The following is a 12,737-nucleotide window of genomic DNA, read 5'->3' on the forward strand; positions in this document are numbered from 1 at the left end:
TTCCCAATGCAAATAGCCAAAGGGAGTTTATTGTATGGCAATATTTGTGTAATATTTGCATAATGCGTTTTTTTATGAATAGATCTAAAGGTAGGGTAAATGCAGAAGAATCTAAATGTCAGGATCTTTTAAGCAAGAAGGAAACCTGAGAACTGAGAAAGTCTCTTACCGTCAGCATGTACAGTCATTCTCCGTCCCCATAAGGGACGTACAGTGAAAACTGTTGCAAAATAAAACCAAAGAGCACATTGTTGATTCAGCTAAACCTAGTGATATAGCCGGTTTCAGAACTAGTCTGATGAAGTGTGATTTGATCAGATATTTCATGAACGGATTATTTTATTACTGATACCGCTAATGATTTGTAAATTAACTGCAACTCGTTCTCCCTGAGTGACGGACTCGGTGGCATTTACCAACTTTTCACATACCCCCTTTTTTGGGGGCTGAATTTGCAAAATGCTTCCCTGTAATCTTTTGAGTTAAATTTTCGATGACATTTGATGACAAGTGTAGCATGATTAATTACAAATTGTTCTTTAGGTGAATAGTGCAGATTCTAAAACACAGCTTGTGTTTTTATAGCAGTTATTACCCTGCAGGCTCCAAAAGGGCTTTGGAGTACAGAGTATGATTTCGGTTACATCATTGTAAATTCAGAAAATGTCAGTGATCTCAAAAGTGTGATTTTTTTGAAATTAGGTCAGTGGAAAAGAGATCAGAATCTGCTTTGCTACCTGAAAAGAAGCAAGCTCCAAAATGGAGTGAAGTCTCTGCTTCTAGAAAGGCACTGTTTTTCTTTGGAAAGGAAGGTATTTCTCAAAAAAAAAAAAAAAATTTGAAACAATATGGGGGAGTGAATGATAGATCAAATTATAATGTGAATCGAGGCTGGATTAGGGCAAGAAAGTCAGCGCACGGAATGCTTTTGCTCTTGCCGGTTGATCTGTAATGACCCAGCAGATCTACATCGCCCTTTCATCGGGCACCATGATGGGCCAATGACTCAAAGCTATCTAGAGGTTTCTTATATTTTGTCTTCCAATTAAATTTATTCAGTGTTTGGATTTTTGTTGCTGGCTAGTTGATCTTTTGGTAGCTACAGTGCACTTACAAGTTTTTTGTTGTTTGTTTTCAACCCTTTGATTACAGAATACATAATTTTTTTTTTTAACCCGAACTTGAATTTAACTGAATTTCAAGGTTGAGATGATGATTGATATTTTCTGGAGAGGATGTAATTCTCTGTTTTATTCCCACTTCTTGTCACCAGAGGCTTTGAGAAGATAAGGATTACAGCCTGAAACCACTAGAAATTACAGGTCAGGAAATGAATGTAGGGTCTTGCAATATACAGCATCAAACACGAAACCTGAGCAAATAAGTTTAACGGAGAGTCCTGCCTTGCTAGGGTATGTTGAGAAGGAAACCATCAGAGAGGCAGTCATGGATGGTGAATACCTTTCAGGGTTTTGTTTTCAGTGTTTGTATGTGATGGTTTTGCTCAAAGCATCTGAAAAGCAGCTTTTCAGGACCCCAAGTCTGTGACTCATGAAGGAGATGAGCAATAGTCACAGGGTTTTCATCTTCCCCTTCACTTTGGGCAGCACGTTTTGCATCCTGTTTGTGAGCAGCTCTGTGGCTTCTCATCTGAGAGCTTCCTTAAGCCTGTGATACTGTTCACTTCCAGCCATTTTGGAGTACTCAAAAAACCCAAACCAGCAAACCAACCCAAATACCCCTTGTGGTTTACATCACCTGCAGGGTCCGAGCGTGTTGCTCAGGTGGTGACCCCAGCTCCCAGAGATGCAGGATGCTCAGACAGCATCTCCCCAGGCCGGGGGCTTCAAGGCACTTACCCTAATTACTGTTATTAGCAACTGTTGGGGCTGAAGCACCTTTGAATTGTTCTTGAGTTTTATCTACCGCCAGGAAGAGGGGGGAAAACTATGTAAAAATGAATAAACTACTTTCTAACCTATGGAAGAAATGCCTGTATTTAAGAGTGAGTGTGTAAAGTAAAGCTGCTTTTAAATATCTGATTGAAAACAAAACAATAAAAAACATTCTGTATTTTGAATTTAAGTCCTGCACATTTTGATTCATTGAAAAATTACAAAGGGTATCTTTTAATGGTTGAAATGAACAGGTGTGATAAAATTATCATAATTGTGAAGTAGCCTTTTCTGAAGTAAACTCATTAATATAATATGAAGGATTAATTTCACGGGAAAAACGAAGACCTTTTAAGGTCTTGCAATATGTTTCTGCTTTTTCCAATATCATTTTCTTAAATAATAAAAAAAAAGGAAGTATTTCTAAAGTAAAATATTTCTCTGTTGTCATTTTCAGAATCCAGATGATTCTGAAGTATTTGGAAAATGAGCATTCTTCTCATTGAAGCCTTCTATGGTGGTTCCCACAAACAGCTGATGGATCTTCTCCAGGAAGAGCTACAAGAAGACTGTGTCCTCTGTACCCTCCCTGCCAAGAAGTGGCATTGGAAAGCACGGACTGCTGCTCTTTATTTCATGCAAACAGTGCCAACAAGTACTAATTACAGGTAACCCTGGAACTGAATAATTTCTAAGCTCAAATTGCAGAGGTGCCTTCAACGAGGTCTCTTGAGCTGAATTTTCAGTTATGTGCATGCAAGGGTATATGCACAAGCAAGTGGAGACTTGCAGTGGACAATATGAGTTTTTCTTCTTGCGTTGACTTCTTGGGGTGTAATTGGGAAATTTACTGCCATGTTTTAGAGTTTCCTAGACTATTTTGTCTTGCATCGCTAGTCCTTGAGAGTCTCTAAGAGCGCAAGTATATGGATACCTGTTCGCGTACATGTGTATATGTACAACTTATTTTAAAATTATCAAGTGAATCCAGCAATACTGAAAGGTTTAAATAGTGCTTCCCAGATTAGTGTGAAGGATGGCACAGATGTAAACACTGCGAGCTTCTTCGCTTGCCCTCCGATGGCTCTATTAGCAAGTCTGATTTATCAGTGTACTGCTTGGGCTGACCTGGAGGGTTAAGGGAGCAGTTTTATCTTAATGACGGTCCGGTTCTGTAATGTGCCAGCGACTGTGGATGTCAATTATGCGTTTATGTAAGTAGCAAATTTCTGTCAGCTAGAACCTGGCCGGATAAAAGCAGACTATTTAGGTCAACTGATAGCTATCATGTAGTGAGAATCAGTCACTCCAGAACCAAGCTGTCTTTAAACCCAATGATTTTGCTTGGCCTACCTGATCGGTTGAGATGTGGTAAGATGATTGTATTACACGTCGCGTGGTGCGGTGCCTGCTCCGCTCAGGGCATGCAGCAGGGCATCACGGCACGGGTAGTGAATGAGCATTTGGTAGACTTTGCACCCTCATGGAGAGAGGCAATTTGTGCACAGAGATGTTTTAGCACAAGCAGCTGCTTTTCAGCCACAGAATGAACTTCAGCAGCACCCTAAGCACAGCTAAATGACATGCTAACTACTTACAGTTCAGAATTGGGTCTGGTATTTGTTACCAGGAGCAAGTAGACGTCGTCGGCTGGGGAAGGAATATGATTTTTCAAGAGTAGATCTTGTGCTATAGAAGGCTGTGTTTGAATAGTGCTGCCCAACACAGCGTCTAATCCGTTTTGGAATGCATACTATATAAACGTACACCTTTCCTGTGCTTGCTTCTGGCTTGCATTTAAAATAAACTACCATCCCAAGCCAAATGTTATTATTAATTTTCCCCGGTTTCTCTTGTGCGAAGCATTTAACGTTTGTTTCCTATTGCTTTCCTTTTGCAACAATTTTGTTTTGGAGGAGTGTATATGACAAACTGTTATGTAAATTTGTCTTGTATCGCAACCACATCCTCCAACGCATCGCAATGTTATCTGTGTTCCTTCAAGGTCAGCAGCCCAAGCTGTCCAGCGCTAACTGTATTAAACTAATCAGACATCACTCATAGACATACACTTCATTAGTTTAACTTACAGTTACATTGACCTAAGATAACTTAACTCCAATTTGTCAAGTAACCCACATCTTGGGGGAAGGGGGAGGGAATGACGACAACCCCCACCCCCCCCCACCCCCCCCCAAAATAACAACCCAACAAAAAAACCTCAACCCAGCAGCTTGAAAACTCACTTGAAGTTAATAAACTTGCAATCTGTCATAGACTTATGTGCAAATATAACCTTTACTGACAGCAAATAAATCTGATCTAACCAATAGAGCATCTTAAAGAGAGGAAAGCTTTTTCTTTGCTGTTGCTGTTAGGGTTTGATCAGACAGAATCAAGCAGTCAAAGTTCACAAAGATGCAATATTTAAAAAAGAGTGTGTACCTTATCCTCACAGGCAGGATAAAATTTTAGGAACAAGGGCTGATGTGACTGGTGAGAGGAAAACTGATTAGAGGTACCTTCTACTTTACTTGCACATTTTTAATGTTTGTTTTGTAATTGAATGTTTCAGGTATTTTATTAAATTGAAAGTGTAAGTGCATCAGACTACAACCTAATGAGCCTGACTACTCTCTCCTATTAGAAAAACCATTGATTAAAATTAACATTGATTCTTTTACTTCTAGCTTGCTAGCAACCACTAAAGATCTGCTTCCCAGGTAGCAGTTTGTTAAGACAAAATTCTCATTGCAAACTGGCAGGAATGTATGTTTTGAATTACACATTTAAATATTTCAACTTTCTTGTGTGGTCGTGGGAAATACCCAATTTGCATTTTATTTAAAATATTGACATTATTTGTAGAATAAAAATTTTCTTTTACAAGTGATTTTCATAAATGTGACATTTCATAACTACCTTGTTTCTATTTGTGTGTTTAATAATACAGAAAGGTCACAAATATTTCAAGTGCAAACATTTTTGGTGACGGAGCTGCATTACTAAATTTTTATTTTCAAACTGTACTTGATTTCAAGATGCTGGTATGTATGAGAAATAATACGGATGCTAAGAAGTCTGGTATTGCTATACATCTATACAGCAGTAGTATAAATGTGTTTTAAAAGATATATATAAGCTGATTATGGGAAGGAAGCAGGTTTCTTAGTTTTCAAGTGACGTTCAGTGAGTTAAGGAACAGTCTTAAAAAGTGCTTTTGAAGCAGAGTGTAGAGTGCAGAATTGTAGATGTTAAATTCAGATGCTAGTTTGTGATGAACTTGCAAATACTTTTACTGGAGAGCAGACATGTTCTCCCTTGAGTGAGACTTAAACCTGAATTGATAACGAGCGGTGCATCCGACGTTACTTTTGTGAACTCGATGTGCAATAAAATGATCTTCCCGTGCAAAAATGAGATTTACCCAGAATTGTCACAGGGAGAAGATCCCCTCACCCTTCCAGGGGAACACGTGTAGCTATTACGGGAGGTATCGGACACTTAGTGTTTTATCTGCAACACTGCATAGATTTATATTAGTTCCCTGATGCAAAAGACGTGCTGTGTTCCTCTAGAAAAATGTTGCTTTTCTGTTTTCATGGCTTCATTGTGCGGCGTGTTGTCCAACCAGCTCACGTCTTCATTCATCTCTGTGAAGGAGGACAGAAACCCTGATGAATGGGGAAGATCAGGCACACAGCGAGTCCCTCCAACTTGGAAGGCCATAAGGAGAGCTTTTAAAGGTGGCATACTTGGCTAGTAAACTTGAAATGGTCTAATATATTGATGTCCAGCAGCCACAGAGCTTTCTTAATTGCTGTACAGAGACTCCCATGATTTTTCATTAATTGGAAAGAAGGAGTTTCATCCTTGTGGTGGCAATTTCCAAATCACAGCATTTGAAATGTACTCAGAAAGGCCACTATTACTGTCTGCTTTCTCTAGACAAGTTTTTCAACAATTACAGAGTTTTGTTAGCAGTTGACGGAATATTATCATCTCTATTCCGTAAATTAGGAAGGTCCAGCAGCGAGACGTGACCTCCTCGGGCTGCTGGCAGTCTGCAGAGCTGCCGCGTTGTATGCTTTGTCTCCCAACTTGCTTCAGACAGGTTAAACTCTTTGATAAATGTAGATGTCTGATCTTGCCTAAAGTTGTTTTCCGTAGCACATAGCGACTATTCAGTAATTCTAGAAAGCACGTAACAAAAAAGCATTTTTCTAGCCTTTTTTTTTTTCCTAGTTAGGAGTATAAGACTCAGATGTGCAGAACGGAGAGACTAAATGCAGTGTAGCTTCCAGTTTGCTTTAATAGCACTGCTAGATTATTTTAAATATATATATATAAATATTATGTGTAACATTCAGTACTGCCCCCCAGGTAGCTGTTCATATGAATAAAGATTTTATTTGTAACAGACTCTAGCCCTGAAATACCCCTAGGGTAAATGTTAGCATATATATACCCCTTGATATTTGACAACTGTATTTTAAAGACAAACTCTGTGCTTTTTACATTTTACAAAAGAGAAAACAAATCATTGTTTTCAATTAATAGAGCTCTGAAAAAAACCACCTGGGGGGGTGTGGTGTTCAGCAATATATAGTATATTTCAAGAGTATATAATGTAGATGTGGTTTGGTTTTTAATTATTTTTTTTAATAACCTGTTAAGTCTACTAGATTTAGGATTGGTTTGGATCTGATGCTTTCATTCTGTCCTATAAGGAGAAAATGTGTTATTGTAGAGTGAATTCTTTACTAACTGATGGAGTCGCCTAAATGTCCTCTTAAAAACGGTGATCCTGTAAATTTTTATTCCAGTGAGCAGTTCAGTATGAGCGGTCCCACTGAAAACATAACACAGCTTGCATGTGTGAGCATTCATAAGCTAGAATACTTACTGTTTTCTAGATATTTTCTTTTCAAAAAAGTACCTGCAAGTAATATATGTGCTGGGGAAGATGTTTGAAGATGTGAATCGAAGCAAGGCAGGGCACATTTCAGCCCTTTCATTAAAGCTGTATACATAGGTGCCCATTTTTGAGGGGAACGTTTTTCTCTTTTTACATCTTTATGTCAAATACTAGAAGTGCATCTTTATATAATCTTTATAGGAAGTGGAGTAATTTTCCCTGCATTAGAGGCCTTCCCAGCATTTGGCTCTAATAATACTCAGGTAATAAATAAATAAATTGTATCTGTGAGTAGTATATTAAAGAAAAGATAACCATGTACCTGCAAATTAAAAAAAAAAAAAAAGGTTTACCTGATACTGTTTTTTGGGGGGCATATTTTATGGCATTTGCCTCTGTAAATAGGTGAATAAAACTTGAATCTCACTTATGGTATTGACTACTAAGAGTGTGTATTTTAGTCTTATTGCTCAACTTGGTTACGTTTGAAGATGGTATGTGGCTCGCCTTCTTGGAATTGCTGAATAATTTTCTGTCCAGAGCTGCTCTCGGTTTCACACCATTTCTTTGTTGCTCAGTGTAAAGTTAAGACATGTTGTGTGTGTTTTATGTCAGATGTAGTGGAATCTGATCTTAGAGAATAGGTTGGTGAGTTGTCTTGTGTGCTTTGATTAGTTGATATTAAGGCATGAAGAAATAAGGTGACTGAATGTAATAACCGCTATCCCCTAAAGACAGGGTTCAGGTCTCGGCATTTTGTGGGTGTAACTTACTCATTTCTGTAGCCTCCCTGATGGGTACAAATAACGATGTTCTTACCTTGCTGTAGAGACGTCCGAACCAGGGGTGACACAAATCCTTCATTTAAAGGAGGAAAGCACATGGAAAGGAGGGTACAGGAGATGCTGCTTAGTCCCATGCTCCTCTTTTATGCTCCCTAGCTGAGTTAAGGGTCATTACTTCTTTAATTTCATTAGTGCTAAACTTGCTTTTTTTGTTGTTGTTGTTTTGGGTTTTTTTTTTTTTAAACAAATCAGTTGAGTTCACCAAGGTTAGTTCACACGGGCTTGTGCAAATGCGCACACGTTCGTCCCGCCCACGCTTTGCACTAGCTGGTTGGGAGCTAGCTTCGCGCCGGGGGCCAGATGGCCGTCCTAGCGCTGTGTTGAGCCTAAACTAATAAACCCTACCGAGATATGAGACGCAGGCACCGTGTACTGAGCTAAAACAACTTTGTGACTTCTGACCAGAGCTGGCTGGTGTCCAGCCAGCTTAAAGTGTAAGCAAAGAGAATATACGTCCATATGGAACGGCATGAAGCTCCACCACTTAGCACAGATGATGCCCTCCACTTCTGTAGCCCCGTATAATAGAGGGTGTCCCAGCCTGAATAACGGGTGTGAAATTCTCTCTGATGAGGGAGAACTTGGAGGCCATCTGATGCTGGGAGTACGTAACGTGGGAACGTAAAACTGGGGTTTGTGTGATTTTAGGTTAATATCGCCCAAAATCTGTTCTGCAGACTTCTTCTGAAAATGTTATCATTCAGAGTAAACTTCTAGAGAGGGACGTGTAATCGAGCGTATTTGAGAATGATTTTTATCAGAACGCTACTGTAAAGCAATGCTTTGATAAAGTTAACAAAAGAAAAATGTTTTAATTCTATAATTGATTTATTTGTTTTAAGCGGGAAGATAGTATAAATAAAAGTAAATAAATAAGTAATCAGTAAAAAAGTTAATCCAGTAAAAAAAAATTAAGTAATGCAGTAAAAAATTAAGCAAGGTCTAAGGGCAAAATCATTTCCTATTGAGGATCACAGCACTGCTGTGGTTTCTCTGCTCACAATTAGACTGCTAAAATTTACTTTTCAGTATGATGGAGAGAGGCTGCCTGAAAGTTTTCATGAAGCCGGCGAAGGAGGTGGGATCTCCTTTGTCGGGCAGATTAATTACCTTGCTGCCACGGAGCAGAGGGGCCAGAAACAACGTTCTGGCGCTCAGTCCTTGTGCAGTACGGTGATTCAAGGGGAGATGTTTTTATTCTTAGGTCTGGCTGCGTAAAAACTTGGGGGGGAGGAATTCAGTAAGGAAAAAAAAAACCAACAAACCTGTTTTAAGAAACAGGACAAATAATTTCCTAAGTAAACTACCTGAAATTTATTCAGGCAGACAGCAATGTGATCTTAAACATTCACTTTGCATTAATCAACTTTGCCTCAGATAAAATGCTGGCAGATGGTAGCTATTCATTTTAAAAGTGACAGGTTTTCTTTATGTTTTTGTGTGGAAACCCCCACATGCACACTTCCCTCCAAAAACTTTAGTTTAATTTGTCCAACATGCTTTTTTATTATTATTATTACAGTCCCGTTATTAGGCAATTTCACAATTTGGGTAGTTAAAAGAGGGTTTAGATGAATTTAAATGCAGGCTCCTTCCTTTGAAGTCAGTGGAAATATATATAAGATCTCAAATTTGGCAGAAATAAGATGGGAATGATGAGCACAATGCAGGGAGGGGTGCAGGACCAGGAAGGACGCTGGTTGGGACTCTTGGGTGATCTATGGAAAGTGCTAATGTGAAATGGCAGTTGTCCATTTGATGTGTAAAAGATTTGCTCAAATTCCAGAAAAATATTCTGATGAGACAAGGAAAGAACAGTCTGGTTTTTCAAACCCTAGCATGTGTTTTCCTTTATGTTCTCGAGTGCTGGGTGAAATCCTTCTTTTTCTTTCTAAAATGAATTTTATGAATCACCTGGAGAATTGATATTTACATTGCTGGCAGTAAAATGTAATGAAATTGTGCATTATGATTCAGTATTTCTACACTTAGGATTTTAATGAGTATTTTATCTGTCCTTTTAAATGGTTGCTGTGTATATAATTTATTTTTAGATTAGTTATGGATTACATTTCTATTTTCAAATAACAAACATATACAGTACTCTATTATAAAGAACATGATACTTTCTACAATTCATTGTCATTCTAGTCCATAACACTAATTTGATCTTCAAAAGGGAAAGGAAGAAACAAAGCTTTCAGTTTGCGTCTAATAAAGAGTAAAATCTTGATTTTTTCTTTTTTTTTTTCTGTGCTGCTTTTTCCTAATCTCAAATTTCTATTTTTTTTTTCACCTAAGAAGGAAATACAAATTTTGTCAGATACTTGGTTTGCACATGATTTGGATTTATAGCTTTATATCCTAGTGTCATAAATAACTAGCTTTCTTAATGAGTATTCACAGCTAGGCTGGATTTTGTGAATTGATATATAATGAAAAGAAATTTTATGTTATACAAACCGTTTTTAGCAAAACGGTTTTGGGAGAAGACCTTTTTTAAAGGTTTGGGGTTTGGTGGTTTTTTGGTTTGTTTTTGGTTTTTAGTTTTTAAATGCATTGGAATTTGCCTTTCCGTTAAATTCAGCAAGTCTTGGTTCAGGTTGCTGGGGACATCTCAGTTGCCAGTCTACAGCAGGCCAAGACTTCGGTTACCTCTAGGTTACCTCTAGGTTACCTCTAGGTTACCTCTAGGTTACCTCTAGGTTACCTCTAGGTTACCTCTAGGTTACCTCTAGGTTACCTCTAGGTTACCTCTAGGTTACCTCTAGGTTACCTCTAGGTTACCTCTAGGTTACCTCTAGGTTACCTCTAGGTTACCTCTAGGTTACCTCGTTCAGCCTGTGCGCACGTACCTGAGAGCTCAGTACCCTGCTCAGCTGGTTTCACCTCCACTCATGCCATAACTGCTCACCTTGTCTCCGTTGACTACAACTGCCGTGACCACTGGGTAGGGGCTTTCTCTGACGTGCTTGGCTGGTACAGACTGGAAGGTCAAACAATATTTCTACAGATGCTTTTTCACACCAGCTGTGGGCTCTCTGCATCTCCTGTGGGTGTCCATGAGGTTCAGTGTGGATTTTGAAGGGACCGAACCAGGTCCATGTTCACTCTAGAAAATGTGCCCAAAGGTGTTCTCAGGTTTTATCTCCTTGATTCCTCTGGGATTACAACTGCATATGGAATTGTAATGTGCACGTGACTGCACAGGTAGGTGTGCCTGCTTGTGCAACTCGATAGGGTTGTGGAGAGGAGAAATGGTGAAATGGTGCTTCTGGTCCAACGTCCACACAGCGTGTTATTTCAGGGATTTTTACTTCAGAATAGGTGTGGCCTGTTTCTTAAGGACTGAATGTCCATCACCTCCTGGCTTAGTTTCATCTGAAGGAATCCAGTTCATAATCTTGGAGACAACCCTGGTGAGAGCTGAGGCATGCTAGGTGAGGATGGTTATGAGAGTCACTTCATAAACGTTCTCAAACTGAAATGCTAATGTGAATTGACCCATAAAATGCTTGATTTTGTAGATTATATCTTCTCTAAATATACAACATATACCTAGGCTGTAGTTTGATTACAATTTATATGCCAAATTACGGTGCGATGGAATGCGTTTAATTTAATATGGACTTCTGACTCCCCCAAACTGCAGTCTGATCAATTTATTTCCTCCTCCTCTTCCCTCTTGTACTACTCAGCCCAAGTGTCTTGGGAATGATACCTGTTATTGGTATGCTTTGAAGCATTATGATGATTAATTTACTCTCCCTTCAAAAAAAGTACTGAGATTCTATGTAAATTATGTCTATTCATTTGAATATCTTTGACGTATACAAAGCAACTGAAAAGCTTTTTTTTTGTTGTTCATTATTCTATAATGAAGATTTTTACAATCTCCTTATTCTGTTGGACAGTATTTTCCCTTTCTTGCCTTTGTCCTTTGTCCCTGTCTTTCCTCCCTCCCTCCTGCACATATACTCTGATGGTCCAGTGGACACAGTCATTTTAAAGAATGCCTTCCATTTCAGAGCATTTTTTTTATTGTTTATAACCTTGCCTACTTGTTCATCATTTTTTGTTTTAGCTCTTTTAATTTCCAGTTTTACTTGTTGCACGCTGCAGCTTGTATTTCTGTCTGATAGCAACTTGAAGAAAGAATGAAGGAAACAGCAGTGAATGCAACATCAAAAGCAAATGTGTAATTTTCTTTTTGCAGAAGAATTACTGGAAGAATTTATACCTGTTAACAGTAATAATTACTGTGAGGAAAGATGTATCTAGAGTGGGCCTAACGTTTCTCTCACGCCAATTTTACCTGATGTAACTACTTAAATTGTTTAATGCTTTATCAAATGGTTTTTTAAAAAAGTGAAAATGATAAGTAAAACAATAGAAAAATTATTTCAACTTTCATTCTTGTTGTAACTACTACGAGTTTTGTTAACTTGTGTTGCTTTTACGAGTGATAATATTTTTTAGCGTAAAATATTTTGCATATAACGAAGATGTGTGTCTGTTTGGAACATGGAAAGATCTTTGTGGAACTAAGTATTACATAATAACATGAAGAAAATTTTAAATGCATGCAATACTATGTATATTATGTATGGAAGAATTAAAAAAAAATTGAAGAGTAATTTGAGAACATCTGCAATTTTTTATTTATGTAAGAGAATATCCCATTTTTAATTAAAGATGGAATTTAAGAATGATAAATGGGACCATTATCTAGTAGCAGTTAGTTTGCAGGCATTTTTTTCCTACTGTTCTGCAGATTGCTGCAGGTTTGACGATGCCTTTGGCTTTTGTGAGCAAAATGCATTTCCTGCTCGTGACAGAATAGTTGTAACTCACTAAACATGGAACAGTTATCATGCATAGCGACATTTCTATGTTTAAACCCTGAGGAATAGAATTATTTTAAACTGTGCATATGCAGAAATTTCCTGGTAATCAATTTTATTGAAAACATAACAGCTAAAAATTTTATATGCCCAGTACATTTGGAGAAATAGTGCTAAAGATACTAAAACTATGCAAGAAGAGGAGATGCATTTCAGGGGAAATTGCAGTGAAGGA

The 12,737-nt window shown here is 38.1% G+C and overlaps 1 protein-coding gene across 21 annotated transcripts in view; it reads left to right on the forward strand.

Moving 5' to 3' along the window:
• The window catches only part of GTDC1 (glycosyltransferase like domain containing 1), a 187,136-nt gene that overhangs the window by 56,220 nt on the left and 118,179 nt on the right, over window positions 1-12,737 (forward strand). For all 21 annotated transcript variants that reach the window (XR_008577655.1, XR_008577658.1, XR_008577656.1 and 18 more), the window contains one exon: window positions 2,353-2,563. Coding sequence is in view for 17 of the 21 variants with exons in the window: in XM_054830068.1 (XP_054686043.1) it covers window positions 2,382-2,563 (182 nt within the window). In the remaining 4 variants the exon portion in view is untranslated. The remainder of the gene's footprint in view (window positions 1-2,352; window positions 2,564-12,737) is intronic.

Source organism: Grus americana, chromosome 6 (assembly GCF_028858705.1).
Source record: "Grus americana isolate bGruAme1 chromosome 6, bGruAme1.mat, whole genome shotgun sequence".
Classification (NCBI taxonomy): Eukaryota; Metazoa; Chordata; class Aves; order Gruiformes; family Gruidae; genus Grus; species Grus americana.